We start from the raw sequence: 27718 nt of genomic DNA on the forward strand, positions 1-27718 counted from the left end.
GCTTTTCTTAGCGTCTTTTGGCAGAGGAGTGAGTTGGATGTTTCCTTTATTCGTGGGGAATAACCCGTTTTGGAGTCTGTGGTTTACTTGGTCCGTAAGGTCTTTCTTGAATTATTTGGGGGCGGCTCTTATTAGGCTAACAGGGCAAATGTCTAATTTGCATTGAGACTTGCCATATTTTTTAAGCCATTGTGAGAGTTCATCTACTGAAATTTTGTTGAATTTGGTCCAAGAACGATCTGTTGGGTATTCCCCTGGTTTTGGATTTAGGCATTCAAGGATGCTTGTGTAATCGGTGGGATTAGAAGGTAACATGCATCTGAGTTTTATAATTTTTTCGTTGAAATATTTCGCTAAGTTGGTTGCGGATGGGGTGTCTGTATTGTTAGAAGTAACCAGTGTAGTGTTTAGGAGTTTGTTCACGATTGAGAAGAGCTTATGTGTATCCTTGTAGTTTGGTCCTATTATGGTTTTGTAGTACATTCTTTTGGTTTGTCTGATTTTATATTTGTATTTTCTTTGCAACTGTTTCCAGTCGTTAAGAGTGAGTTCGTCTTTTTTCTTGCTCCATATTCTTTCCAGTTTTCTGACCTGTGTTTTTAAGGCTTTCAGTTCTTTGTTAAACCATGGTATTGAGTTTTTTCTTTTTGAGGATCTAGTTTGGAGCGGTGCTATATTGTCTAGTATTGCTGTGTATCTGTTGTCCCATTCTTGTAGAAATTGGGGTGAGTCTGTAGGAGTTACCCATTCGTCAGTGTATAGTTCTTGCCAGAATATTAGTGGGTCTATTTTGCCTCTTGTAGTGTAGGTTCTTTTTTCTTGTTTTCGTTGTGACCCTTTTGTTTTTCAGTAGAGGGAGGTATTTGCTTTGTAGTGGTCTGACCATGGTGTAATTGTCCATTTCGTGTCTGTGATAGTGAAAATGGGTTCTGATGAAAATTTGTAAGTTATAATGTCTAGTGTGTGTCCTTTTTTGTGGGTAGGTTGCATGTTAGGCCAGTGGAGTTCCCATAGTTGGATGAATTCCTTGCAATCGTTTACGTTCTTTATGTTAGTGTCTTCAAGGTGAGGGTTGATGTCCCCTGCTATGAGGAGGTTCTGGGAAGACACGCAAGTGTTTGATATGAAGTCCATAAAGTGTATTTGTGAATCTTGCCAATTGCCCGGGGACCTGTAGAAAATGATTAGTTTTAGTTGATCAAGTAGATCGGGGTGGTTAATTCTAACTGAGGCTATTTTAAGTTGGGGTAGGATTGATTCTGCTGTTGTAGTAACTGTAAATTGTGATTTATAGATTCTCCGAGGACAAGCAGGCTGCTTGTTCTCACTGATGGGTGATGTCCACGGCAGCCCCTCCAATCGGAAACTTCACTAGCAAAGGCCTTTCCTAGTCCTTGCGCGCCCCTGCGCACCGCGCATGCACGGCCGTCTTCCCGCCCGAACCGGCTCGTGTTCGTCAGTCTTCTTTTGTCCGCGCTCTGGACGGTCGTGTTTTACCGCCGTTTCGCGCCCCTCAAGTTGACCCTCGCGCGTCTTCACGATTTCGCAAAAAAAGGAAAGACCTCAGTCTTTGTCCCTTCCCGTGTGTCTAGTTTGTTTCCCCGACATAAGTTTCCTTTCGCTTTCGGGGTAGGCCTTTTTTGTGGCCTCGGTACGGGTTTTTCTCTCTCCCTTATTTTTGGTGCCCTTCGTCACCATCGCGAATTTTGATTTCGCTGGCGTGATTTTTCCGCCCATGTCATCGAAGTATTCCAGCGGCTTCAAGAAGTGTACCCAGTGCGCCCGGGTAATCTCGCTCACTGATAGGCACGCGTTGTGTCTTCAGTGTCTGGGGGCTGGGCACCGCCCGCAGGCCTGCAGTCTTTGTGCTCTTTTACAGAAGAGGACTCAGGTAGCGAGATTGGCCCAGTGGAACGTGTTGTTCTCGGGCTCTTCGTCGACAACAGCACTGGAGGCATTGAGTGCATCAACGTTGACAGCATCAAGACCTTCGGCATCGACTGCATCGACGGTATCGAGGTATCGACCCTCTGCATCGTCGGTACCGAGACATCGGAAGGCTCCGTCGGCGTCGGTGGTACCGGGACCTCCGCTGTAGCTGATGTCGTTGGACGGTGGTGCTTCGACTGGAGTCTACAGTAAAGTTTTCTCCTTTATATACCACCACAGTCTCAGCGTCCTGGAATCATTGGTCCACTTCCCACTTTTTTATGTTACTTTTTTTTATCTGTATCTTTACCTCGTGGGATTTTGTGTTCATCCACTTAGATGGATAGCCTACCCCAATATACATAAGACTAAAAACATTAAAGGAAAGGATAATGGATGATACTAGGAAGTAGAAGTCATGATGGGTTATTATGACGCAGTCTTTGGGAAGAGAAAGGTTTTTAGCCTCTTCCTAAAGCTGAGGTAGCTGTTTTCTGTTCTGATGGGAATAGGTAGAGAGTTCTATATTTTGACTCCAAGTACGGGGAATGACTAAAATCTTTTCTTTATTTATGTTTATTCACACTACAATTTGTTTTTGAAAAATACTTATAAAACCTATACATACAAAACTAAGTGTGCCCCTACACTATCTAAAGTCATGTGATAGCTTCTAATACAACTTATAAATGCAACACACAAATCACATTATAAATTGCTTATCTTCAACAGTTTCAATCAGATATTTTTGTGACATAAAAAATATCACCATTTAGTCCTTCATTTCTTTAATTCTTCCTTAAGCTGTCAACTGTCATTGGTAGAAGCAGTTAAGAAGTGTTCAGATTAGCCTTGTCAAAAGAGTCCAACCACTTTAAATTGCACTGCTGAGTAAATAAACTGTCACAGTGGCTGTTGCTTTTATTGATCATGAAAATCCATTGCTGATAATTGCCCACCAGCTAATCCAAACTACTGCTCATTCCAAACAAATGTTCCTTTAAAAAACTGTTTCACTTCCGTGCACAGAGGTGACCCAACGGTTCTAACACTTATTCGCTTTTCAGACCAAGACATTATTTAAATTACACTGCTTAGTAAATAAACTCTGTCACCATGGCTGTTGCTATTATTGATCTTGAAAATCCGGATCCTAGAAATAAGCAGTGGATTTTCCCCAAGTCCATCTTAATAATGGCTTATGGATTTTTCTTTTAGAAAGTTATCAAAATCTTTTTTAAAACCTGCTGAGCTAACTGTTTTTACCACATTCTCTTGCAACAAATTCCAGAGTTTAATTACACATTGAGTGTATTTTCTCTGATTTGTTTTAAATTTAGTACTTTGTATTTAAGGAGCACTTTTACAAAGCTACAGGAGGACTAACACGTGGATAGCGCACGACAAATCAGCAGTACCGCTGGGGTAGCGCGTGCGCCTGGCAGTAATTCTGAATTTTGCACACACCGAATCCCGTGGTACAAAATATTTTTCTATTTTCTACTGCAGGGGGGCGTTCCCAGTGGTAATTGGCAGCGTGACCACTGCATGTGAGCTCTTACCACTAGGTCAGTTGCTGGCAGTAAAGGCTCAGGCTGTAAATAGGCGCACGCTAGTTTTAATTTTTTCACACACCCATTTCCTGCCTTTTTCCCAGCCGTGGTAAAAAGTGGCCCAGCGTGCACCAAAAAGATGCGCCCACACTACCACAGGCCACCTTTTACTGTGGCTTTGTAAAAGGACCCCTAAATAACAGAACTTAATCCAAGAGGAAGGGATAGGGTCCAGACTGCATGTCATAGGTCTGATAGAGGAACTCAGGAACAAATATCTTTGCTGCACCCCTGGAGAAGAGTTTCCCCCATTTTTCCAGGGCTCATAATGTAGCCTTTCAATTGGACTATATTTTTGTTTCGAGTGCTTAGTTTCCTCATCTTTTATGAGCGGAGATTGAGGACCCTATCATCTCAGATCATTTCTTGGTCTGGGTAGAGGTTCAAGGGACTGAGATCAATCCTTTTTATACTGAGAGGAACATGGGATTACTTTGCTTAAACATTGTATTGAGAAAAGTGGGACAATAGTGTCATTTAATAATCTGTGTGTTCGGTACCAATTGTCTCAGACTTGATGCTTTTCTTAAGTGCACCACTATATTGCCTCATTACCCAAGGAGGCATTCGCAGATGATACTACTGAGAAGGTGGAAGGAACCTTTTTCCTAGAAAGTGCTGCAGCGCAGAGTCTCTTTTTTTCTATAAGGATTTTTTAGCAGACCTTCCCCTTTTGAATTTGGATGCCCCCTTAGGGAAAGTTTGGGTGTGGTTATATATGCAAAAAAACCTTGAATTTCAGAATTACAGCTTGGTTGCCTCTTTGGGGTAAGCAAGATTTTCCAGCTGGTATGACTGATCAATCCTTTTTATACTGGGAGGAACATGGGATTACTGCATGGTAGAAACTTGGGGATTTAACTATCACCTGAAATGTTCCAGCAGTTGATTTGTATGCCACTGGTCAAGTTAACCTCTGCTATACATCAGGAACAGCACCACAAGTTAGTGTTTCAACTTACTTTTCTCTTAAGAGGGCCTTTACAGTGGGCTTGGCCCAATTCAGTAAATGTCTTACATGTTCCCAATCAGAAGCTACCTTAGGACATACGTTTTGTCCTTTGATAAGAATTTTGGCAGTCTGTTCAACATCACATTCAATGAATATTTGGTTTTTGTTTAATTTTAGCACCACATATTTTCTTATTTAATGATTATACTAGTAGTTCTGTTAGACCAAATAAGACTAAATTCTACTGTTTTATTTGTTTCTATTGGCTAAATGTGTAATTTTACTACAATTGCACAATTACTACAATTTTACGACTCTGCATCAATCGCGGCCCTTTGCCACGGAGGTTATCTCTACTCCCACACTCCCCACCTAGCTGGCCGTGGAGGAGGCGTCGGGTTTCTACTCTCGCCCTCTTGTAGTTTTCAACCCCTAATCCTACCGCAGTCTCACTGCTTCTCATCCTTTGAAGTTCACTCCATTCGTCTTTTCTACCCACTGCCACTCAGAGTTGCAGTCATTTACCGCCCCCCTGACAAGTCCCTCCCTTCCTTCCTTACTGACTTCGATGCCTGGCTCTCGGTCTTTCTTGAACCCTCATCTTCGTGCCTCATTCTTGGAGACTTTAACATACACACTGACGACCCATCCAATTCTTACGCATCTCAGTTCCTCACTCTGACATCCTCCTTCAACCTCCAAGTGAGCTCCACTGCCCCTACTCACCATTCTGGCCATTGTCTTGACCTCGTCCTCTCCTCTTCCTGCTCACCCTCCAATTTCTGCGCTTCTGCTCTTCCTCTCTCAGATCACCACCTGATCACCTTCACACTTCATCACCCCCCCCCTCAGTCCCGCCCATTACTAACCACCACTTCCAGAAATCTCCAGGCTGTTGACCCTCCCACCCTTTCCTCCCAAATCTCCAACCTCCTCCCATCCATCATGTCCTCCGAATCTGTTGACAAGGCTGTCTCTACTTACAATGCCACTCTCTCCTCTGCTCTGGATACCCTTGCAACATCCATCTCCCGTCCCACAAGACGTACTAATCCCCAGCCCTGCCTGACCCCTTGCATCCGTTACCTTCGCTCCTGCGCCCGATCTGCTGAACGCCTCTGGAGGAAATCTCGCACCCATAGTGACTTCTGTCATTTCAAATTCATGCTATCCTCCTTCCAGTCCTCCCTGTTCCTTGCCAAACAGGAATATTACACCCAACTGATTCTCTCAGCTCCAACTCTCGTTGTCTCTTCGCCACCCTTAACACCCTCCTCAAAGTGCCCTCCGCTCCCACCCCCCACCCCCACTCTCTCCTCAATCACTGGCTGACTACTTCCGCGACAAGGTGCAAAAGATCAACCTCGAATTCGCTACCAAGCCACCTGCTCCTCTTCACCCATCAACCCGCTCCCTCAACCAACCAACCCAAGCCTCCTTCTCCTCTTTTTCTGATATCACCGAAGAGGAAACAGCCCAACTTCTCTCCTCCTCGAAATGCACCACCTGTACCTCTGATCCCATCCCCACCAACCTACTATACACCATCTCTCCTACTGTCATCCCCCCCCCCCCCCCCCCCATCTGCCACATCCTCAACCTCTCTCTATCCACTGCAACTGTCCCTGACTCCTTCAAACATGCTGTTGTCATACCACTCCTCAAAAAACCTTCACTAGACCCTACCTGTCCTTCCAACTACCGCCCCATCTCCCTCCTACCCTTCCTCTCCAAGATACTTGAACGCGCCGTTCACAGCTGCTGCCTTGATTTTCTCTCCTCTCATGCCATCCTTGACCCGCTTCAATCCAGTTTTCGCCCTCTACACTCAACAGAAATGGCACTCACTAAAGTCTGTAATGACCTATTCCTTGCCAAATCCAAGTGCACTACTCCATCCTCATCCTTCTTGACCTATCCGCCGCATTTGATACTGTTAATCATAATCTACTTCTTGATACACTATCCTCATTTGGGTTCCAGGGCTCTGTCTTCTCCTGGTTCTCCTCCTATCTCTCCCACCGTACCTTCAAAGTACACTCTCATGGATCTTCCTCCACCCCCATCCCGCTCTCCGTTGGGGTTCCTCAAGGATCGGTCCTTGGACCCCTTCTTTTCTCAATCTACACCTCCTCCCTGGGCTCACTGATCTCATCTCATGGTTTCCAATATCATCTTTATGCCGACGACACTCAGCTTTATCTCTCCACACCAGACATCACTGTGGAAACCCAGGCCAAAGTATCGGCCTGCTTATCCGACATTGCTGCCTGGATGTCCAACCGCCACCTGAAACTGAACATGGCCAAGACTGAGCTCATTGTTTTTCCACCCAAACCCACCTCTCCTCTCCCTCCACTCTCTATCTCAGTCGATGGCACCCTCATCCTCCCCGTCTCATCTGCCCGCAACCTTGGAGTCATCTTCGACTCCTCCCTCTCCTTCTCTGCGCATATCCAGCAAACAGCCAAGACCTGTCGCTTCTTCCTCTACAACATCAGCAAAATTCGCCCTTTCCTCTCTGAGCACACCACCCGAACTCTCATCCATGCTCTCATTACCTCTCTCCTTGACTACTGCAACCTACTCCTCACTGGCCTCCCACTTAACCATCTATCCCCCCTTCAATCCATTCAGAACTCGGCTGCGCGTCTCATCTTCCGCCAAAACCGATATGCTCATATCACCCCTCTCCTCAAATCACTTCACTGGCTTCCGATCAGATACCGCTTACAATTCAAGCTTCTCCTACTAACTTACAAATGCTCTCAATCTGCAGCCCCTCACTTCCTCTCTACCCTCCTCTCCCCTTACGCCCCTACCCGTAACCTCCGATCACAGGGCAAATCCCTCCTCTCAGTACCCTTCTCCACCACCGCCAACTCCAGGCTCCGCCCTTTCTGCCTTGCCTCACCCTATGCCTGGAATAAACTCCCCGAGCCCATTCGCCAAGCACCCTCCCTATCCATCTTCAAATCCTTACTCAAAACCCACCTCTTCAATGTCGCTTTTAGTAACTAACCATTGTACCTTTCCCAGGTAATCTAGACTGTTCCAACTTGACTGTCTGCTCTCCTTGTCCTTTAGATTGTAAGCTCCTTTGAGCAGGGACTGTCCTTTTTGTTTTTGTACAGCTCTGCGTAACCCTAGTAGTGCTCTAGAAATGTCAAATAGTAGTAGTAGTACAATGGTTACAGGCTAAACCTCCTAATGTGACACAATGACTCAATATGGTATGCGCCCTCATGATCCTGGAACGCCACAAAGCAGGCTGGAATCATCCGGGATTTCTACAAATTTGGGAGCCCTTTTGGCTAGCCACGTCACATCAGATTCGCTGCTAGCTTTTGAATTAAGTTATTGTTCTTTGCTCATTCTACTGTTTGCTTTTCAGGTCTAGATAAGAAACCACCAGATCTGGGAGATTAGATTTGATGGCTGTGAAATAAAGATGAGGGGGAGGGGGTTGGGAGGAAGTAATATCAGAGGGAAAAAACATTACTTGATCATAGTTCTGTGGCTATTGTTGTTGCTTGGTGGATTCAGTAAAGATGTATTTAAAAAAATAAAAATATTATAAAATGAACGTTGTCTAACCAGAGAAAATTAGAATTGGTTTGATTTGATGTACAGTAGAACGCCTATTATCCGGACTAACCTTGACAGGGGGACAGTCCGGATAATCAAAAATCCAGTTGATTGGACAAACCTTCCCCTACTCATCCCTTTCGATTTTCTGTCCTGCCACTCAGGGCACATGCCTCACCACTGCCCAGGGTACATGGATGTGCACTGCACTCTGGGGCCAAAGTCAACACCAGCAGTAATAGCGAGAAAAAGCAAGTAGCAATGGACAAGGGCAGTCATGGGAGACAGGGACGGTGCTCAGGAGCTTCCTTCCCTGTCACTGTTGGCAAGGAAGGAAGTGAACACTGGAGCATTGCAGGAGGCTCAACCTAGCTCTCTCCTCACCTCTGGCCACTGGACTTGCTGCGGTTGTGGTCTGTCATTTGGCTGCAGTGGGTTGGTTACTGGAGCTGGGGAGGGGGATGGAGAAGGAAAAGATTTAAGGAATAAGAAACCACACATTACCTGGGTCTGGATCATTTCCTTTGTAAACAAGTGAATTGCTGTCCCTCCCCTATTCATTCTGCAGCAGTCTGTTGGAATTGTATAAATGGTGCAGTTTCTTTATTTATTATTTAGCCCCTATTGGTAATGATGCAGCCTGGAGGACCACTGGTGGGGGGGGGGAGAGGGATACAGGGGGATGATGCATTCACTGCTGCTGAGTGGGTCACTTGTGCACAGGTCAATTGGACATCCAAATAATCAGTGTTCCACTGTATTAACACAAAAATATTAATGTTACTAACATCTACTGTCTCAATTAAATCATCAGGATCTCAGAACTGCCCAAGAAAGCACTCCGGTTCTAGCAGATGGAAATTTAAATGAACTGCACATTACAATAAAAGACTGCAATAATCTACATATCCAAGGAAGCCATCTTCAGCCAAACCCTTATGCTGTGTACAAGTTCTTTGACTTTGCTGATCATGATACACCTATCATTGCTAGCAGTAATCATCCACAGTTTGAAGATCACATGTGCTTCCCGGTACCAATGAATGCAGACCTGGACCAATACTTGAAATCGGAATCACTGTGTTTTTATGTGTTTGATGATGGTGAGACAAGAGAAGGTGTTTACATTGGAAAAACCAATGTGCCTCTTATCTCTTTAGCTCATGACAAATGTATTTCAGGTAAGCCTAGAGCCTTCTTACTATTAATAACTTATATTCTTAGTATCAAACATTTATAAATAATTTATGTGAAAGTTAGTTTTTAAAGCCATTTACCCTGCTAAATAGCCATTGGCCCAGGTAAATTGACTTTGCTGAAAATTTCTGCCTTCTGCCTGACTAAAAGTACTGAAGTCATATAGTATGCATTCTTTTCACTGATTTAAAAGATGCCACCTTAATGTTCTGTTTCTTTATTTTGTAGGTTGTGATTGTATCTTTTCTGTTGTAATGAAGTTCTTTTCTATCTTTGATATTATTTTAATGTGTTGTACACAGCTTAGACTTGCTCCCAAATTAGGTGGTATAGCAAATAAATAATAAACATTTAAACATAAACATGCATTCTAAGGGTATGTTGAGGTTAGAAGAAGACAGCAATATGCATACATTTTAAAATCCACATTTCCTATTTTATTCCTAATTGACTGCCCGCAGAAAAAGAAGGTACAAAAGTACCTGAGTACCTTGTATACACACATGCTATATGGTAGTAGATTTTCTAACTGAAACTACCTGAGTAATTTCTCTTTAAAGAGTGGAGGAGTGGCCTAGTGGTTAGGGTGGTGGACTTTGGTCCTGGGGGAACTGAGGAACTGAGTTCGATTCCCACTTCAGGCACAGGCAGCTGCTTGTGACTCTGGGCAAGTCACCTAACCCTCTATTGCCCCATGTAAGCCGCATTGAGCCTGCCATGAGTGGGAAAGCGTGGGGTACAAATGTAACAAAAAAAAAAATATGCACATTAAGGAAGTCCTTTTATAAACTTTTTGCTTAAGTAAATCCTGTTTTACTTGCAGAAACTATCTTTTATAAAATTACTTGAGGAATCACATTTGTAGAAAGTTTTTACACAGTCTAACTGTAAAGATGTTTTAGAAGAGGAGTTAGGCAGAGTCACAATGTACACTCCTATTTTATAAAATATTCATGTATTTGATGTGCATAAATTGACACAAATTTCCAAACAGGTGTAAATTTGCACAAATAGCAGATTTTGTGAGGCTGTTTTGTGACGACATGTATTGTCTTTATAACATATTCCCAAAACAGGCACCTACTTGGATTTTCTTCCTAGGCAACCTGTTATAAAACTGCTCTCCAAAAGGTTAAGTTAATAACAAGTTGCCTTAGGTGTCTATTAAAAAGTTGAAAACTCTAACTTTAAGAGGGTAGTTATAAAGGTGTGTAATGGCAATAGCATGTGTTATGTTACTACAATATATGTTAATGTTAGTTATTGCTGGATACACATTAATGAGATGTGAAGCTTGCAAATATATGTTTATTTTTATTATGACTTTACTGCTATTCTCGTGAAAACAAATCGAAGGAGTTTAGAATCAATTGTATATAGGTAGGAAAGGAACTAGTGAGGAAAGGTCAAAGAGGGGTGGTAAAACAGGTCTATGAAAAACAGTCCCTGGTCTCACCCGCCCACCCTCGGCTCCGTCAACAGCCCCTCTCCGTCTGCCACTGGGTCCCCTGCATTCAAATCGGCAACGCCTCACCTCCGTGTGAAAGCGCAGCAGCAGATCGCCTCCCTTCGGGCCTTCCCTCCCTGTGTCCCGCTCTTGACAGATGTAACTTCCTGTTTCCACAAGAGCGGGACACAGGGAGAAAAGGCCCAAAGGGAGGTGACCTGCCGCTGCGCTTTCACACAGAGGTGAGATGCTGCCGATTTGAATGCAGGGGGCCCGGTGGCGGACGGAGGGGGGGCTGTCGACAGGACTGGGGGTGGGCGGGTGGACACTGGACTGCGGCGCCAGCGGCCTGAGTAGCAATTGGGGGGGGGGGGGGGGGGCGGCGGCTTTGCCCTTGGCCCAGCTCAGTTTCTCGGCAGCCCTGTCTAGAGGTAGTTATATTTCCTAATACTATAAGGCTTAGAGCAGAGACAGAAAGGGGCATTGATCATTATAAACAGCTCATCCAGTTTCTACCCGAGCCTACACTGCTATAGTATGGTATTTACATGGTAATGAGCTGCTTTACATGCATTTGCATCTCATGTTTATGTACCCTGCATTGATTTAAATAACACTGCGTTGGGGCAAGACAACCAGAGTTAGTGCCCTTTTAGTCATATTAAGGGGCAAAATAGCATAGGTTATTGCCCTAATGCAGCTTGATTACTTTCCCCCTAAGAATGGCATTTTAGAAAGAACATACTAATTGAAATTGAGATGTCCAGGTTGGGAAATGTCAAGTTCCGCTAGCATTTTAGATGAAGAGCCTGTTCTAAGATATATGGAGAAATGGATGTTATGTGTGCCAGGAGGATCAATTTTGAAACCATAAATGTCTAAAATAGCAGCGGGGCCAAAACAGGCTTACAGACATGTATATGCCGGCACATAAATGTTTACGTTCTGCAGTGCCAATATAGCCATTTTAGAAACAAACATTTATTGTAGCCAAGCTGTGAGTCCAGTGTCCCTTGCCAGTTTCACATTCAGGAGGGGACAGCAACCTCCTCTAATCCCCACCAGTGGAGCACTGCACAAAATGAGGACCTTTCTTAGATACCCCAGGTGCAAGTATAAATCCCAACATCAGTCTTTTTGAACATAGATATGCATTCCCCTTCTGAAATATGGAATACCTTTTTTTTTGGGGGGGGGGGGGGGGGGAGGGGGGTTGGCACAGCCAGAACATGCCCAGACCACACTCCCTTAGAATAGGCACTTTTTCAGTTTTAGAGGTGTATATCCCAGCTTTGTAAAATTTGGATTTAGACTGTGACAAGGCAAGCCCCAGAGATTCCTCAGTGAAGCAGTTGAGCCCAGAACTACGGGTCCCAGAAGTCCTTGCAAGAATGAGAGAAGAGAGTAGTCCTAAAAAAATGGAATGAATTCCCAGTCCCAGCAGGGGGAGCAATGGCTCGAGGCAGGGTGAGCCTGTTACTCCCTTCCCCACTAGAGGTCAAGGGAAGGATGAAGCTCAGTTTCCCTGGCTTTGCCATCAGTATATAATTTCCCCCAGCTATGAGAAGGGGAGAGCAGATTTCCTGGAGGCTGTCAGTCACCAGGAGAGAGGGGAGATGAATGGAGAGAGAGATTCCATGGAGTATGTGGAGGAAGGAAGTAGCCTGCCGTTAGAGCTGCCTAAAGGAGAGGAGCCACCTACCATGGAGTGGGGGAATACCAAGGTTGCCCTGCCCAGCACTTGAAGGCAGTGGAGGAGGCCACACCGGGTGTGGTGCTGAGAGGTGGGAGAAACTGCCAACCCTGCTCCTTACAGGGTTTCCTCTGTTCTGTGAAAAGGCAGGTGATTTGTGGTATTGGTTTGATGTGCAAAGACTGTCCATGAAGATTTGTTCAGAACTGTTGTGCTATATTGGTAGCGTGCTGAACTCTTACTAAACCCTTCTGAAGGAGGGGAAAGGGAAAGCTAATGCCCTAATAGAAGACCTGAGGTCTTGAGGAGCTGAGCGTTTGCTGAGGGATTTTGGGACCTGGACTGTACCTTTTTCTTTTGAAGATTATCTTATGAGGACTGTACCTTTTTCTTTTGAAGAGGATTGTACCTTTTGTTTTGATGATTTTTGGTATGAAATTGCCTTGATAATAAAATACTTTGGCCCTGAGTCCCAAAATATATCAGCAGTATTCTGTCCTGGAACCCTGGGAGCCCTGCAGGCTTGTTGGCTCCACCCAAGAGGCGGAAGCGGACCCCCCCCCCCCCCCCCCCCTTTGCAAGACATTCATGCAGTACAAACTTCTAAATGCTGGTTTATTCATGTCTAACAGGTGAATAGCACTTCTAAAATAATCATCTAAATCTATCTTCATTTTTTTTATTTAATTTTTTTACATAAAATATAGTGAAATCATGGAACTAAGTTTGATTACATTTTTTTCAGGTACCTTTCAACTCACAGATAATGAAGGGCACAACACTGGCACTATCAATGTTATATTGAAATGGAGGCATTCTTATCTTCCACCAAGTGGATCTGTAATGACAGCAGACCTTCTAGATTTCCTACCAAAGGAAGAGCCAGTACCAGTTAGATTATCAACAGAGGAAGATTTGCAGGTTCCAAAGTTACAGGCTGCAGTTTTGTCGGTTACTGTAAGTAATTTGGGGATAGGGAATGAGATTGTTTATTTTATATCCCATTTTTTACACTTCACAATGCCCTTCTTCCAGACTGCATGTCTGGATGAGATAGGCACTAGTTGGCCAAATGCTGGTGAGAGTTATTCATCAAGACAATAACTCTTGATCCACCAAGGCTGCTCCATTATGATCAACAACCTTTCCACCCTCCTTGGAGATTAAGGACATTATCTTAGATTTGTTTTTATATTTAAAGATATATACAACTATGCATAATATATTTGTGAGATCATTTTCAAGTAGATTCTCAGAAGTAAATTGTATCTGTCCATAGAAAAGAATCCTTTAAAAATTGTTCCAGGCCCTTTGTGGGGAAAAGGCACTCCATATTCTGGGTGGAAAATAAAAACCCTGGATATGGCAACTCCCATCTTTACCTTTACAATGTCACCCAATCAGGAAGGAAAGAATCCAAGCCAAGTTTATCTTTCAATTCTAACTGCTTATACTTCTACAGCAAAATATCATACTCAACCAACTGGTGCAAGCTATAGTGCTTTGTTCCATTGATTATTGTAATACCTTATATGTTGGAGCACCATAGATGCAGATGAAGTATTTGTAGATTTTTCAAAATGTGTCAGCCCTGAATGGTGGTGGAGTGCTCAAGTAGGGTGAATGATGTTTGTCGGCTATAGGAGCTTCATTGGCTGCTGGTTCAGGAAAGTGCAAAGTTTACATTGTTAACGCTGGCTTTTCAAGTGTTGAAGGGAGTGGGGCTTGCATATGTGGGGAATTGGTTTGTGTGGTATTTTCCAGGCAGACAATTTCTATCCCGTCAAGAGTGCCAGCTTTTGGTGCCTATGGTTCAGGAGGCACAGTTAGAGCATTATAGGCCACATGTTTTTCAATATCTGCCACTAAGTTGCAGACTCTATTACTGTAGGAACTTCATCAGGAGACAGACTATCATAGGTTTCAAAAGGACATTAAAGCTTTTCTTTTTCCAGCTGAGGGCAGTTGATTGGGTTGTGCAGTTTCCCTGTTCCTCCCACAGGTTCTAGGTGTTCATTTCTTATTTATGGTATTTTTTATGTTTGTTTTTTAGTTGTCATCCTTTAATTGATATTTACAATGTTTATTGGTATGTTGTATTTTCTGTGTGTTCTTTTCTTTTAAAAAAAACCCATATCAACCATGAATAAGCAGGTGGTATAAAAAATAATAAATGGATGAGACAGAGCTGGAGCAGGCTGATAGAAGTACATGCAAGAATTTCATTTTAAATGTCCTGTGTCTACTCCCTCCTCTTCTATGCAGCACCAGCCAACCAGCACAATTAAAGGGCTACTTCACAAGGTGCATCATTTAAAAAATTCATGTTCAGCTAAGCAGAAGGTCTGAAAATAACACTCCAAGAATATGTGCTTATTTCTCTCAAAGCTTGTAGGAATGGAAACTTCTGTTGCAGTAGTTCTCAAACCTGTTGAGGTTCACCTTCCAGTTGGGATTTCAGGATATGTATAATGTACAGTGCAATCCGCTTAAGTGCAAGGGTCTGGGACCAAAGAAATACATGCAGTTAACCGGAGCATGCACTTAACCGTTGTGACCCAAAGAAGCTTGACATCTGATAAACATATGTACAGTACTGTTTATTATACGTACAGTATACAGTCTCCGTTAACTGTCGTTAGGCTTACTTGAAGTAATCAGTCATAGTCCTCTGTACACTCTCGTGTCTGTGAGTTCCATAGACTACATCTGTTAGACGGTAAAAACTGTCATAGCACTAACATCCAGTGGCCTCCAGATAGGCCCGCACGGTGTTGAGACTCTCCAGCACTCTTGCAAAAGTGACAGGAGGTTGTTGAATTTCATCAGCATGTGCCTCGCTGCTCATTTCATCATCTGTTTCATCATCAGCCGTTGCCTGCATATAGGCACATATCTCGACATCAGTGCTGTCGTCAGCTGTTTGTAGATCGTAATCAACAGCTATGTAGTGATGAAACTCCTCTTCAGTAACACCGGCTGGGATGTCAATAGCCTATTCATCTGATGCGTTTGCAACAGCTGCATCTGTTTCGTCCCTCTCCACATCCTTACCAAAGCTTGCCCGCTTGTAGCAGTTCACAATGGTTGCCTGTGTAACATGATTCCAGGCTTCTTTCTGCATATGTAGGGAATCCAACAGTGATAGATTACGAGCCAGTTCAACAGCACGTTTATCCTTGTCAGTCTGGTCATCCATAACGCTCATCAGACGACGTAGCACAAGAGCCCGATAATGTTGTTTGAAATTGGCTATTATGCCCTGATCCATAGGTTGGATAAGAGAGGTAGTGTTTGGTGGCTGGAAGACCACCTTGACGTTAGACATCCTGACATCATCACTGTGTGCAGCACAATTATCACAAAGCAACAAAATCTGACGCTTTTGTGCCCACATTCTAGTGTCTAACTTCTTTAGCCACTGCTTCCAAATTTCCCCAGTCATCCATGAATTTGCATTAGCCTCGTATGACACAGGAAGTCGCTTAACAATCTTGAAGCAACGGGGCTGTTTGCTCTTTCCAATGACGAGTGGTTCCAACTTGTCACTCCCATCCATATTGCAGCAAAGGAGGATCGTCAGTCGGTCCTTTGACGTTTTACTTCCTGTAGTTTTAGCTTTTTTGAATAAAAGTGTTCCATCAGGAATCGCTCGCCAGTAGAGACCGTTTTCGTCAGCATTGAAATTGTCACAAGGTGCAAACTCGTTCAAGATGGTAGGAAGAACTGAAACAACCCAATTTTCAGCACCAAAGTCATCAGCGTCTTGTTTTTCACCATGCTGTTTCTTGACTTTTATGTTGTTCCTCTCCTTCCATCTTTCCAACCATCCAACAGTGGCTTTGAATTCAGTTTGTCCAAGACTTTCAGCTAGCTGATTAGCTTTCCCCATAAGCAGTGGACCACTGACGGGAAACTGTCTGCTCCTGATCTGAGAAAACCACCGAAGAAGAGCATCTTCTACAACCTCAGCTTTTCTCGCCCGTTTACGTTTCCAGTGTGGATTTGTATTGTTTTGCCAGTCTTCCAGAAGCTGGTCTTTCTGCTTCAAGATACGTGAAATTTGACTGGGATTGACACCACATTCTTTAGCAATAGATGCTTGACTTTGTTTGTTTTCTAATTTTTAAAGAACTTCTATTCGTTCAGCCAGTGTTAAAATCTTACAGTTGCGCAACGACGATGACCACTCCAGTGTACACTCTAATAACTTTCTTTGGCTTATTCTGCCTGTGGCAGTTAACCAATGAGATTTCAAATTTATCGCCCCTTTGTCACATGCCAATCGGCTTCCATATTCCATGCGTGCACTTATGCGCAGTCTTTTTTGTAGAGGAGCGGTCTTAAACCATGCATATAAGCGAATCTTGCACTTATCAGTGGTGCGCTAAACTGAAGTTTGTCCCCATAGAAATTGATGGCACCAAAAACGGGACCGAAGTACGGCATGCAGTTAAACAGAGCATGCGCTTATCTGACGTGCACTTAAATGAAGTGCACTGTATATGTATTACGATTGTAATCTCCCAGGGGTACTCTTATGTGCTGAGAGGGCCCCCATGTGGCTCCTGTCCAGCATCACAAGCCCACAGCTAGGTTCAGAGACAGTTTTCTTTCCCCTATAGCACCCTGTAATCTCAGTCTCAACGTTTGGACTTCTCTTTAATCTCAGGGTGACTGTTCCTCAGTTATCTTCCTTTATTAGAATCCTTCTTTGAAACATCAGTGGGAAACTGGTCGCATTTCTGGTACCCCTGAGGAGCCCCCTGTCACCTTTCTGGGGAATGCAACACTTGCTTCTTGGCTTTAACAAATATGCAAATTAGTTACACCAGATGCAAATCCACTCCATTAACATCCATGATACACTCTGTGGGGAACAACTTTCCACAAACAGTTCATCCTTTTTCTTCTCATCTGAGCACACTTATTTGGGAGACCTGGGTCTCAGTTTAAAACAGCCACCTCCCTTGGAGAGGACTTTTAATTTTCACTCTAATTTTACAGTCCTGTCCTCCAACCATCGGCTGTTAGTCCAATTCAAATAGTACTCAGTTCCATCTGGCCCAATGTTCCGTTCACATTGGCTTCTACCATAGTTATTCACTCCATTACTGCAACATCAATACCAAGGTAAGTACTTTCTTGGTTTTAGAGGGATCCTTCTCTCTCATGTTTCCTGGGGTCTCCTCCAGCAGGTCTCTCCCTTCTCTCCTGAGCTCCTCCATTCAGGTCCCGGCATTCCTCCTTGCTCAGCTCCTCCTGGAAGTGCTCTTTATAGGACTGAGTATAGTTCACCACTCCCTTTCTTTGCTCCTCCTCCTAGCTCTGGAAGAGTGCAGAACCTTCTAGTCTGAGAGCTCTCCCTGGTGGCCTCCTCAGGACAGGGCAGGTTCTATACTAGGAGCACTCCCTAGCTGTTCCTTCAGGTCATTCCACTGGCCTACCCCTTTTGGCTCCCTCTAGTGACCAGATCAGGGCATTTTCCAGTCTTTTCCCTAGGACATTGCCTTCTGGTGGCCTCCTCAGGGGTAGGGCAGTCCTGTGTTTGTCACAGGATAGACCTTATTTTCAAATGACCACCTTACCCCATAATTTTGTTTGTATATATGAAGACATATTTCAGGCAAAACATCAGTTAAATGTTCAACATTTACTGGTTGCTCAACAACACTGACATTCTGAAGGCATCAAACAGTAATAATCACAAAATCTGCATAAGGCATTTTTGAATATGGGCAGTTGTGAACCAGATTAGGCTGGCATTTTGTGAAGTACAGTAGAACAACAGACTGAACAACAGTTTGAGCATGTAAGTCCATCACATCTCCCAGTATGCTTACATCAGCCCTTATCAAGAATAAGATATAGAAGCAACAACTAGATCCCAAACTCAAGTCTATCTACTTGGTTCTACTGTGATTGAATTAGCGGATGGTAAACTCCCTTCATTTTGCATGGCTGTTGGTTTTTTTTCTACATCACCATCTGGTATTGAATGAAACTATCTGACAATCATCAGCTGTTGTAATGACACAGATTACAAAATTTTGACAGAAAGCAAGAATCCCAATAAAATATCCACAGAATTGCCAAATTAAACTAGAACAAACATTTGAAGAATGGTGTTTGCTTAAGAAGAATAACGAGTGGCAGTCTGTATCACAGCAAGCAAGAGATGCTAAGGGCCCTGTTTACTAAGAGGGGCATAATCGAACGGGGCGCCCAAGTTTTCCTGAGGACGTCCTTGCAGGACGTCCCGGCGAAGGGGCGGGGAAACCCATATTATCGAAACAAGATGGGCGGCCATCTTTCATTTCAATAATACGGTCGGGGACGCACAAATCTCAACATTTAGGTCGTCCTTAGAGATGATCGTCCCCGGTTTTCGGCGAGAATGGAAACCGAGGGCAGCCATCTCAGAAACGAACAAATGCAAGCCCTTTGGTCGTGGCAGGAGCCAGCATTCATAGTGCACTGATCCCCCTCACATGCCAGGACACCAACCGGGCACCCTAGGGGGCACTGCAGTGGACTTCATAAATTGCTCCCAGGTGCATAGCTCCCTTACCTTGTGTGCTGAGCTCCCTAACCCCCCCCACCAAAAAAAAAAAAACCACTCCCCACAATTGTACACCACTACCATAGCCCTAAGGGGTGAAGGGGGGGCATCTACATGTGGGTACAGTGGGTTTCTGGTGGGTTTTGAAGGACTCACATTTACCACAGGTAAACAGGTGGGGGGGTGGGCCTGGGTCAGCCTGCCTGGAGTGCACTGCACCCACTAAAACAGCTCCAGGGACCTGCATACTGCTGTCAGGGAGCTGAGTATGACATTTGAGGCTGGCATAGAGACTGGCACAAAATATTTAATAAGTTTTTATTTTAGGGTGGGAGGGGGTTAGTGACCACTGGGGGAGTAAGGGGAGGTCATCCCCGATTCCTTCCGGTGGTCATCTGGTCAGTTCGAGCACCTTTTTGAGGTTTGGTCGCAATAAAAAATGGACCAAGTAAAGTCGGCCAAGTGCTCATCAGGAATGCCCTTCTTTTTTCCATTATTGGCCGAGGACGCCCATGTGTTCAGCATGCCCCGGTCCTGCCTTCGCTATGCTTCCGACACGCCCCCGGGAACTTTGGTCGTCCCCGCGATGGAAAGCAGTTGGGGACGCCCAAAATCGGCTTTCAATTATGCCGATTTGGGTGACCCTGGGATAAGGACGCCCATCTCCCGATTTGTGTCGAAAGATGGGCGCCCTTCTCTTTCAAAACTAAGCCTGTGATTCACTCTAGAGGCGACTTAGCTTTTTAGCATGCACTAACCATTAGTGTGTGTTAACTGTGTAGGCGCTCACAATATTCCTATGGTCGCCTACACAGTGCGCATTAATTTTGCTCAACACTAAAAATGCTAATACACCTCAGTAAACAGGGCCTTAAGCTTGTCACCAAATTGGTGATCTTTTTGACATTACTCATGCCAACACTCTCAGCATGATGACAACTGCTGAAGACAAGGAGTTCCTGCTGGCTCTAAGTGAAAAGGGAAGAAGGGGATCAGTGGCTGGTATTGATGCACCATTACCTGCAAAAGAGAAACAGGAGCTGAATCTTGCAAGGCATCATTAAATGGAAGATTTGCAAAGAAGAGAAACAGAACAGCAGTATTGATATCATCAAATAGTAACTACAGTGATAAGGATGTAGGCAGTACATTGGCCTCATGACAAAAGACGAGACACAACTTCAGTTCTTATTGCAAATTATTGAGCAGCACTAGCAGATTTATCCAGATAACAAGAAACTGGCAGGGCTACACTAATTTTGTTGCTTTTCTACTGCATTATAGACTTGTATGTAGCAAAATGTTTGTTTGAATATGTTGCATAATTGGTAAAGAACTGATTCATGAAACAAATATGTGTTTCTTCATTTTTGTAATATATTTGTTATTGCCGTCAATTGGGCTTTACCTCTAGATATTTAAATAAAAGATTCAAACATTTTGGCAAATGTTTTTAGCTAAGGTGCAGCAATTCTAGGGAGTAAGACCTTTGATAATCAGCATATTTATTTTTTTCTGTTCTTTAAGCTGCACCCTAATATGCATGCAGTTTGCTTGTGATAGAAGCAGTGCATGTGGACTCATCTCATGCATATTCTTTGTAGTTATCCTGAAAAAACAACTACCTGGGGGACCCCCAAGTACAGGTTTGTGAACCATTGCTCTATTGCATTCATCTTCTCTTTCTCTGTTTTAAATATAGAGAAAAGGAAGACTATACAAAACAAAAGCAACAATCCTGGTAAAAAGAAGTAATAAGGACAGAGTTCATTTCAGAACTGTTATTTCTTTTGTGGCTATATATTCATGTATTTTATATATGAAAATAATCTTAGAATTAAATTATATTTTTCATTTTTATAGTTTTATGTTACATCATATTATCCAATCCATCAAACCTGGATGGAGAATTTTTTGTGTAACTGTACTTTAAATAATATACAGTCACTTTGTCTTCCTTCAATGTCAGCCCATTCAAATGGCAGCATTTTATTTTTCATCTTTGCTCATTTGGCAGTGTAATTTTACTGCTGCGCCATTCTTATACCTTCGAAAGTCATAATATTTGAAGAGCGTACTTAAATCAAAGTCAAAATATTGAAAGTAAAAAATAGCTTTATACACTTGTTAAATCACTGAAAAACAAAATTCTAACAGTGTTTCAACAATAGAAAAATTTGGTAAAAATAAAATATGAAAATAGTAGAGTACAGGTAATAAAGATAACTTTGTATGGGTCATGCAGTTCAGAAAATGGATGTTTAGGTCCACATATTCAAAACAATGCTAATATTTTATAGAAAGCATTGCAAATACAGAGCCTTTGGTAAAATATGTATAGCTCCACCAAAGAAGCAGGTGTATTTGGCACTACACAGACCATGAGAGGCCATTATGTAAAACATAATAAAAAAAAATTAATATCACTAGGGGTTTTATTATGTGTAAGCAGAGCTATATATCTATGTAAGTGGCAGGTTTGCACATCCACAGGAAGCTGATTAAGGAGTCAAACTCCCGGAGTCAAACTTCGCAAAAGGAGTTGCTTTTCAGTTCCATAGAGGTGAGTGCCAATTTTTTCCTCAACCATTCCTCTAAACTCAATGAATATAAGTTAGCTGGATTTATGCATGACTTGGAGTAGGTGTAAAAGGTAAAGGGAAATTTTCAAAGTTATATGTGTATAGTTGCTTTAAAGTATAGAATACACATATACATTATGCAGCTGCATCCCCTTATAAGTATATGTAGAAGCTTTTCTAAAGTTGCCACTTGTATGTTTAGCCCACTTTCCACATGTAAATCCTCCATTGATATGTATAAACCACCTGAGACTTCCAAAATGACCTCCAATACCTTCAGTAGCTAATGGATGTTTCCTTTTTATAAGCATCTATTTGTATACATTTTTCCTACTGTTTAAACATCTCAGATCTATTTTTCCACAAATGGATATACTGGATACTATTGAAAGCATGTCTGGCTTACATGTTTCCAGAAAAGTTATTATCTTGTTGGGCAGACTGGATGGACCGTGCAGGTCTTTTTCTGCCATCATCTACTATGTTACTGAAAAAATATACTGATCAGACTTGTGCCCCTGATAACTTGTTACGTCTGTTAAACGTGATGTATAGTGATATTGCTATTACCACACACAATGTGGAATTATTTAAAAAGTTAGCGCACCTACAGCATGGCTTAGTAAACAGGGCCCTGAATTTGTAATTTCCATATATCTTCTATTTTTCAAAACACCTTTTAATAACTTTTTCACTTAACTTCTGTTGTAAATTTCAAATATCTTCCATTTTTTTAAAACAGTTTTAAAATAAAATTTTCACCCCCAGAGTGACCAATTGATATAAAACAGAAGTGAAAAATGTATTTTAAAAAAGTGTTTTCAAAATGACAAATTCAATGAAAGACTAGCAGGCTTATTTTTGAAAGAGAAGGGCGCCCATCTTTCGACACAAATCACAAGATGGGCGTCCTCACAGGGTTGCCCAAATCGGCATAATCAAAAGCCGATTTTGAGCGTCCTCAACTGCTTTCTGTCACAGGGACGACCAAAGTTCCAGGGGGCGTGTCGGCGGCGTAGCGAAGGCGGGACTGGGGCGTGCCTATCACATGGGTGACCTCGACCAATAATGGAAAAAAGAAGGGAGTCCCTGACAAACACTTGGATGACCTTACTTGGTCCTTTTTTTCTTACGACCAAGCCACAAAAATGTGCCCGAAATGACCAGATGACCACCGGAGGGAATCAGGGATGACCTCCCCTTACTCCCCCAGTGGTCACTAACCCCCTTCCACCCTGAAAAAAAATTTTAAAATATTTTTTTCCAGCCTCGATGCCAGCCTCAAATATCATACCCAGCTCCATGACAGCAGTATGCAGGTCCCTGGAGCATTTGTGGGGAGTGGGTTTTGGAGGGGGTTTGGGGGGCTCAGCACACAAGGTAAGGGAGCTATGTACCTGGGAGCAATTTCTGAAGTCCACTGCAGTGCCCCCTAGGGTGCCCGGTTGGTGTCTTGGCATGTCAGGGGGACCAGTGCAGTACGAATGCTGGCTCCTCCCATGACCAAAGGTCGTTTGTGAGATGGGCTTCCTCGGTTTCCATTATTGGCGAAAATCAGGGACGACCACCTCTAAGGACGACCATCTCTAAGGTCGACCTAAATTTCGTGATTTGGGCGTCCCCGACTGTATTATGGAAACGAAATATGGCCGCCCATCTTGTTTTGATAATAAGGGTTTCCCCGCCCTTTCGCCGGGACGTCGTGCGAGGACGTCCTCAGGAAAACTTGGGCGCCCCTTTCGATTATGCCCCTCTAGGAGGTTTTTCTAAAAAGCCAATGATTGAAAGCTGGTGATGTACATGACAGTTAACATCCATTGAGTTCTGAGGCTTTTTTCCCCTCCTTTTTAGTAGGATGTAATAATCACAATTCAATGTCAAGAAGAATTTTTGTTCAACACTAATATAGTGGAGTATGATTAGAATTTTGATGTTACATTTCCCATTAAGTTAAGTTTGTGCCCAGGAAGCAATGGAATTCAATTAGTTTATCTAAGTTCAGCTAGATGTGAAATTATGCTTTGTTGGAAACAGCCAGATTTTCCATAAAGAGAGTGGTACATCAGAATGCAAGGGTCTCTGTCACTGGAAAACCTAATTGCAGTATGCCATAAGATATGAGAAATTGGGAAGAAGTGATAGCCACCGAGAGACAGCCTGAACCGTGAGTGTTCTCATTTTTGAATGTGTCATTATCTCACTCCATCGGTATTTATTTTGGGAGGGGGGCGGTTACCATCTCTGCTGGTAGTATAGACCCTTGCCATGTCCCAGCGGTTGAAATCCAGAGACATTAAGGAATCATTGCAACAATTTCAACAAACGGCGGGTGATGAGACTGTGCGGCCTGCATTCCCACCCCATGGTAAGGATCCTGCATCACCCGAAGTTTCAGTGGATGAGAAGGAGTCAGTGCAAATTACTTTAGTTGGTTTGAGTAAGAAATGCTTTCCGCTCTTTTTGCTGACCTGAAGGCCATGAGGTGGGAGAATTAGCATCTCTCATTGATACTTTGCACAGGGATGTGCGGAGCCTTGGTTCATGTATAGATGACACAGAGACTCAGAGGAGCAGAGAGAGGATGTGCTTGACAATGTAAATACTCCTCCCTGCACACCCAGTACGAGGATATACAATATACACTGGCAAATGTGGAGAACAGGGGGCAGATAAATATTTTATGTTTTCAAGGTGTTCTGAGAACAATTACCAAGAGAACATCTCCTTGATTGTACAAACTTTATGTTGTCAATTGCTTTCTTTAGAGAAAGCAGCAGGGAACATTGCTGTGGAAAGGGTCCATCATGCTTTGTGCGTGGCCTCTGATAACTGCCCTTACGATATCATAGTTTGTTTTTTCAGTTATGCGGATAAGGATGCCCTATTCTACGCAAATGTGACAGTTTATCATGATCTCTCTGCCTTCACATTGGCAAAATATCACAACCTCAAGCCGGTTTTGGATGTGTTGAAGTGGGAACAGATCAAGTACCGTTGGGCCTTTCCCTTTGCTCTTTGCTTCCCACTGAGTGGCACATTACACCGAATATGACTGTGGACCAGGCATGGAAGATTTTGAAGGATGTGGGCCTTGTTTCAGAGCCATCAAGTATTATCAAGGCTCCAAGCCTGCCTGGTTCCAAATTTCAATGCTGGGTGAGGCCCTCAAGTAAGGGGAAGTGGCTGGCTCGACATTCTGTTGATAAAGAGGTTTGAATACTAGCTCTGGATTTTGCTTGGGGAAGCTCCCTGGACAGACAGCAATTTGTCAGAAGCCTGGTATTTACTGCAAGTTGACTGATCTGGCTTCCTCTGTAGCTGGAATGCCTCTTGTTTGGGCCTCCAGTTGACTGTTTTGCTTTGCTAATTGTTGTGCCATTATTTATCACCTAATCAACGGAACATTATGTGGTGGTAATTTACTCTCCAGACTGGAAGAGTGAGAATTTGTTGGACAGTTTTTGCTTGTTTGGACTTGGGCTGTGTTACTTTTCTCTGTTCTATGTTAGTTTGTGGGCCCTTTGATCTACTTTTGTTGGGAGTTTGAGTCTGTTTTGAGGGGAGGAGGGATTGGATTGGTTCTGGGTTTGTTGGGTGGCATATGAGTGACATATGTTTGTGTGGTTTTTTTTGGGGGGAGGGGGGTTGTAATTATTTTAACGGCGGGGGGGTTGGGGGTTAGTTGGGGACTATTTTTCCATTTCTGAGAAGAGGGACTTGCTTAGACTGTTTGTCTTGTTTCTAAGCACATTGAGTGGAAGGAGTCACTTTGTTTCTTGCCTGTGCAGTTATTTCCTCTCATAGAGTTTATATCAATGGCCTTAACTTTCCAGGTAAGAGACACTCTCTCTATAGGCAACTGACTCACAGTCAGGTACAAATTTCACGTATACAAGAAACTCGCTTATGTAAAAGTCATGAATATTTGCTTCAGCATAGATTGTACCCTCATATCTTATTTGCTTCTGACCAGTTGAATACTAAGAAGTGAGGTGTTGCCCTTTTGTTTCACAGGGACTTGCAACTTCAGGTCCTGAAAGTTAAGCATGATCCTGAGGGAAGATATCTTATTGCACAGGTTCTTACTGATTATGTTGAACTGACAATTGCAAGTTTTTACGTTCTGAATGTGGAGCAGGCTACATTCTTCCAAAAATTTAAAGTGAGTCTGGGTGGTTTTTCTAGGGGTCCTTTGGTGATAGGAGGGGATTGTAACGTATATCTTAATCCTAGTCTAGATTCCTGCTCTTTGGAACATGGTGGAAGCACTAGAGCTAGCCTTGCCTTGAAATTCCTTTTGCTAGACTTAAACCTTATTGATGCTGGGGCCGATTCTGTTCAATATATTTGTGAGTGACCTTGCCGAAGGGTTAGAAGGTAAAGTTTGCCTATTTGCGGATGATACTAAGATCTGTAACAGAGTGGACACCCCGGAGGGAGTGGAAAACATGAAAAAGGATTTGAAGAAGCTAGAACAATGGTCTAAAGTCTGGCAATTAAAATTCAATGCGAAGAAATGCAAAGTGATGCACTTAGGGAATAGAAATCCACAGGAGACGTATGTGTTAGGTGGCGAGAGTCTGATAGGCTCAGACGGGGAGAGGGACCTTGGGGTGATACTATCTGAGGATTTGAAGGTGACGAAACAGTGTGACAAGGCGGTGGCTGTATCTAGAAGATTGTTGGGCTGTATAGAGAGAGGTGTGACCAGCAGAAGAAAGGGGGTGTTGATGCCTCTGTATAAGTCGTTGGTGAGGCCCCATCTAGAGTATTGTGTTCAGTTTTGGAGGCCGTATCTTGCTAAGGATGTAAAAAGAATCGAAGCAGTGCAAAGAAAAGCTACGAGCATGGTATGGGATTTGCGTAACAAGACATATGAGGAGAGACTTGCTGACCTGAACATGTATACCCTGGAGGAAAGGAGAAACAGGGGTGATATGATACAGACGTTCAAATATTTGAAAGTTATTAATCCGCAAATGAACCTTTTCCGGAGATACGAAGGCGGTAGAATGAGAGGAAATGAAATGAGATTGAAGGGGGGCAGACTCAAGAAAAATGTCAGGAAGTATTTCTTCACGGAGAGAGAGGTGGATGCTTGGAATGCCCTCCCGCGGGAGGTGGTGGAGAGGAAAACGGTAACGGAATTCAAACATGCGTGGGATAAACATAAAGGAATCCTGTTCGGAAGGAAAGGATCCTCAGGAGCTTAACCGAGATTGGATAGCAGAGCCGGTAGTGGGAGGCGGGGCTGGAGGTTGGGAGGCGGGGATAGCGCTGGGCAGACTTATACGGTCTGTGCCAGAGCCAGTGGTGGGAGGCGGGGATAGTGCTGGGCAGACTTATACGGTCTATGCCAGAGCCGGTGGTTGGGAGGCGGGGCTAGTGCTGGGCAGACTTATACAGTCTGTGCCCTGAAGAGCACAGGTACAAATCAAAGTAGGGTATACACAAAAGTAGCACACATGAGTTGTCTTGTTGGGCAGACTGGATGGACCGTGCAGGTCTTTTTCTGCCGTCATCTACTATGTTACTATGTCTGGAGGGGCTGTCATGGGCACCAGAGGGACTACACTTTTTATTCCTCTCCCTATGATTTGTACACTCGTATAGATTATATCTTTTTGGATACCGTCATTCAGTAAGGGGGGGGGTGACCATCGGGAACAGAACAGTATGATATCATGCTACTTGTTGGGTAGAACTTGATGATATTAGGGATGAACCGGTGGAGAGAGTCTGGACCCTCAACATCAATCTCCTTAAGGATGAGACAGGAGTATCGACAAACTCTATATGACTATTTTGAGTATAGCCTGAACTCTGGTCCCCCACCCCCCCTTCCCTGTAGTTTGGGATGCCTTGAAAACCATTACTAGAGGCTTATTAAACATGCATCTAGGAAATGTAGGGCCAGAGATCTTTTGAGATAACAATATCTCTCCTATATAGCTCAGTTCAAACTCCTCCATAAACAATCGGGTAGTAAACAGCCTCTGAGCTCTTTGCAGCAGATCCGCTTGTTGCTCAAGGAATTGAATCAAGAAGATTTGCAGTTTGCTTTAGACAGGCTTAAACAAAGACACTATGAATATTCAAGGAAGGTGAGCTCTTTGTTGGCTTTTAAACTCTGTAAGGCGTGTGCTGAATGGGTT

At 43.5% G+C, this 27718-nt stretch overlaps 1 protein-coding gene across 1 annotated transcript in view; it reads left to right on the forward strand.

Moving 5' to 3' along the window:
• The window catches only part of LOC115459333 (protein fantom-like), a gene marked incomplete at its 3' end in the record, with an annotated part of 79687 nt that overhangs the window by 14821 nt on the left and 37148 nt on the right, over positions 1-27718 (forward strand). Inside the window, exons 6-7 of the mRNA XM_030189175.1 lie at positions 8897-9263; positions 13165-13376. Of these exons, the coding sequence (XP_030045035.1) occupies positions 8897-9263; positions 13165-13376 (579 nt within the window). The remainder of the gene's footprint in view (positions 1-8896; positions 9264-13164; positions 13377-27718) is intronic.

The sequence above is a fragment of the Microcaecilia unicolor genome, unplaced genomic scaffold (genome assembly GCF_901765095.1).
Source record: "Microcaecilia unicolor unplaced genomic scaffold, aMicUni1.1, whole genome shotgun sequence".
Classification (NCBI taxonomy): domain Eukaryota; kingdom Metazoa; phylum Chordata; class Amphibia; order Gymnophiona; family Siphonopidae; genus Microcaecilia; species Microcaecilia unicolor.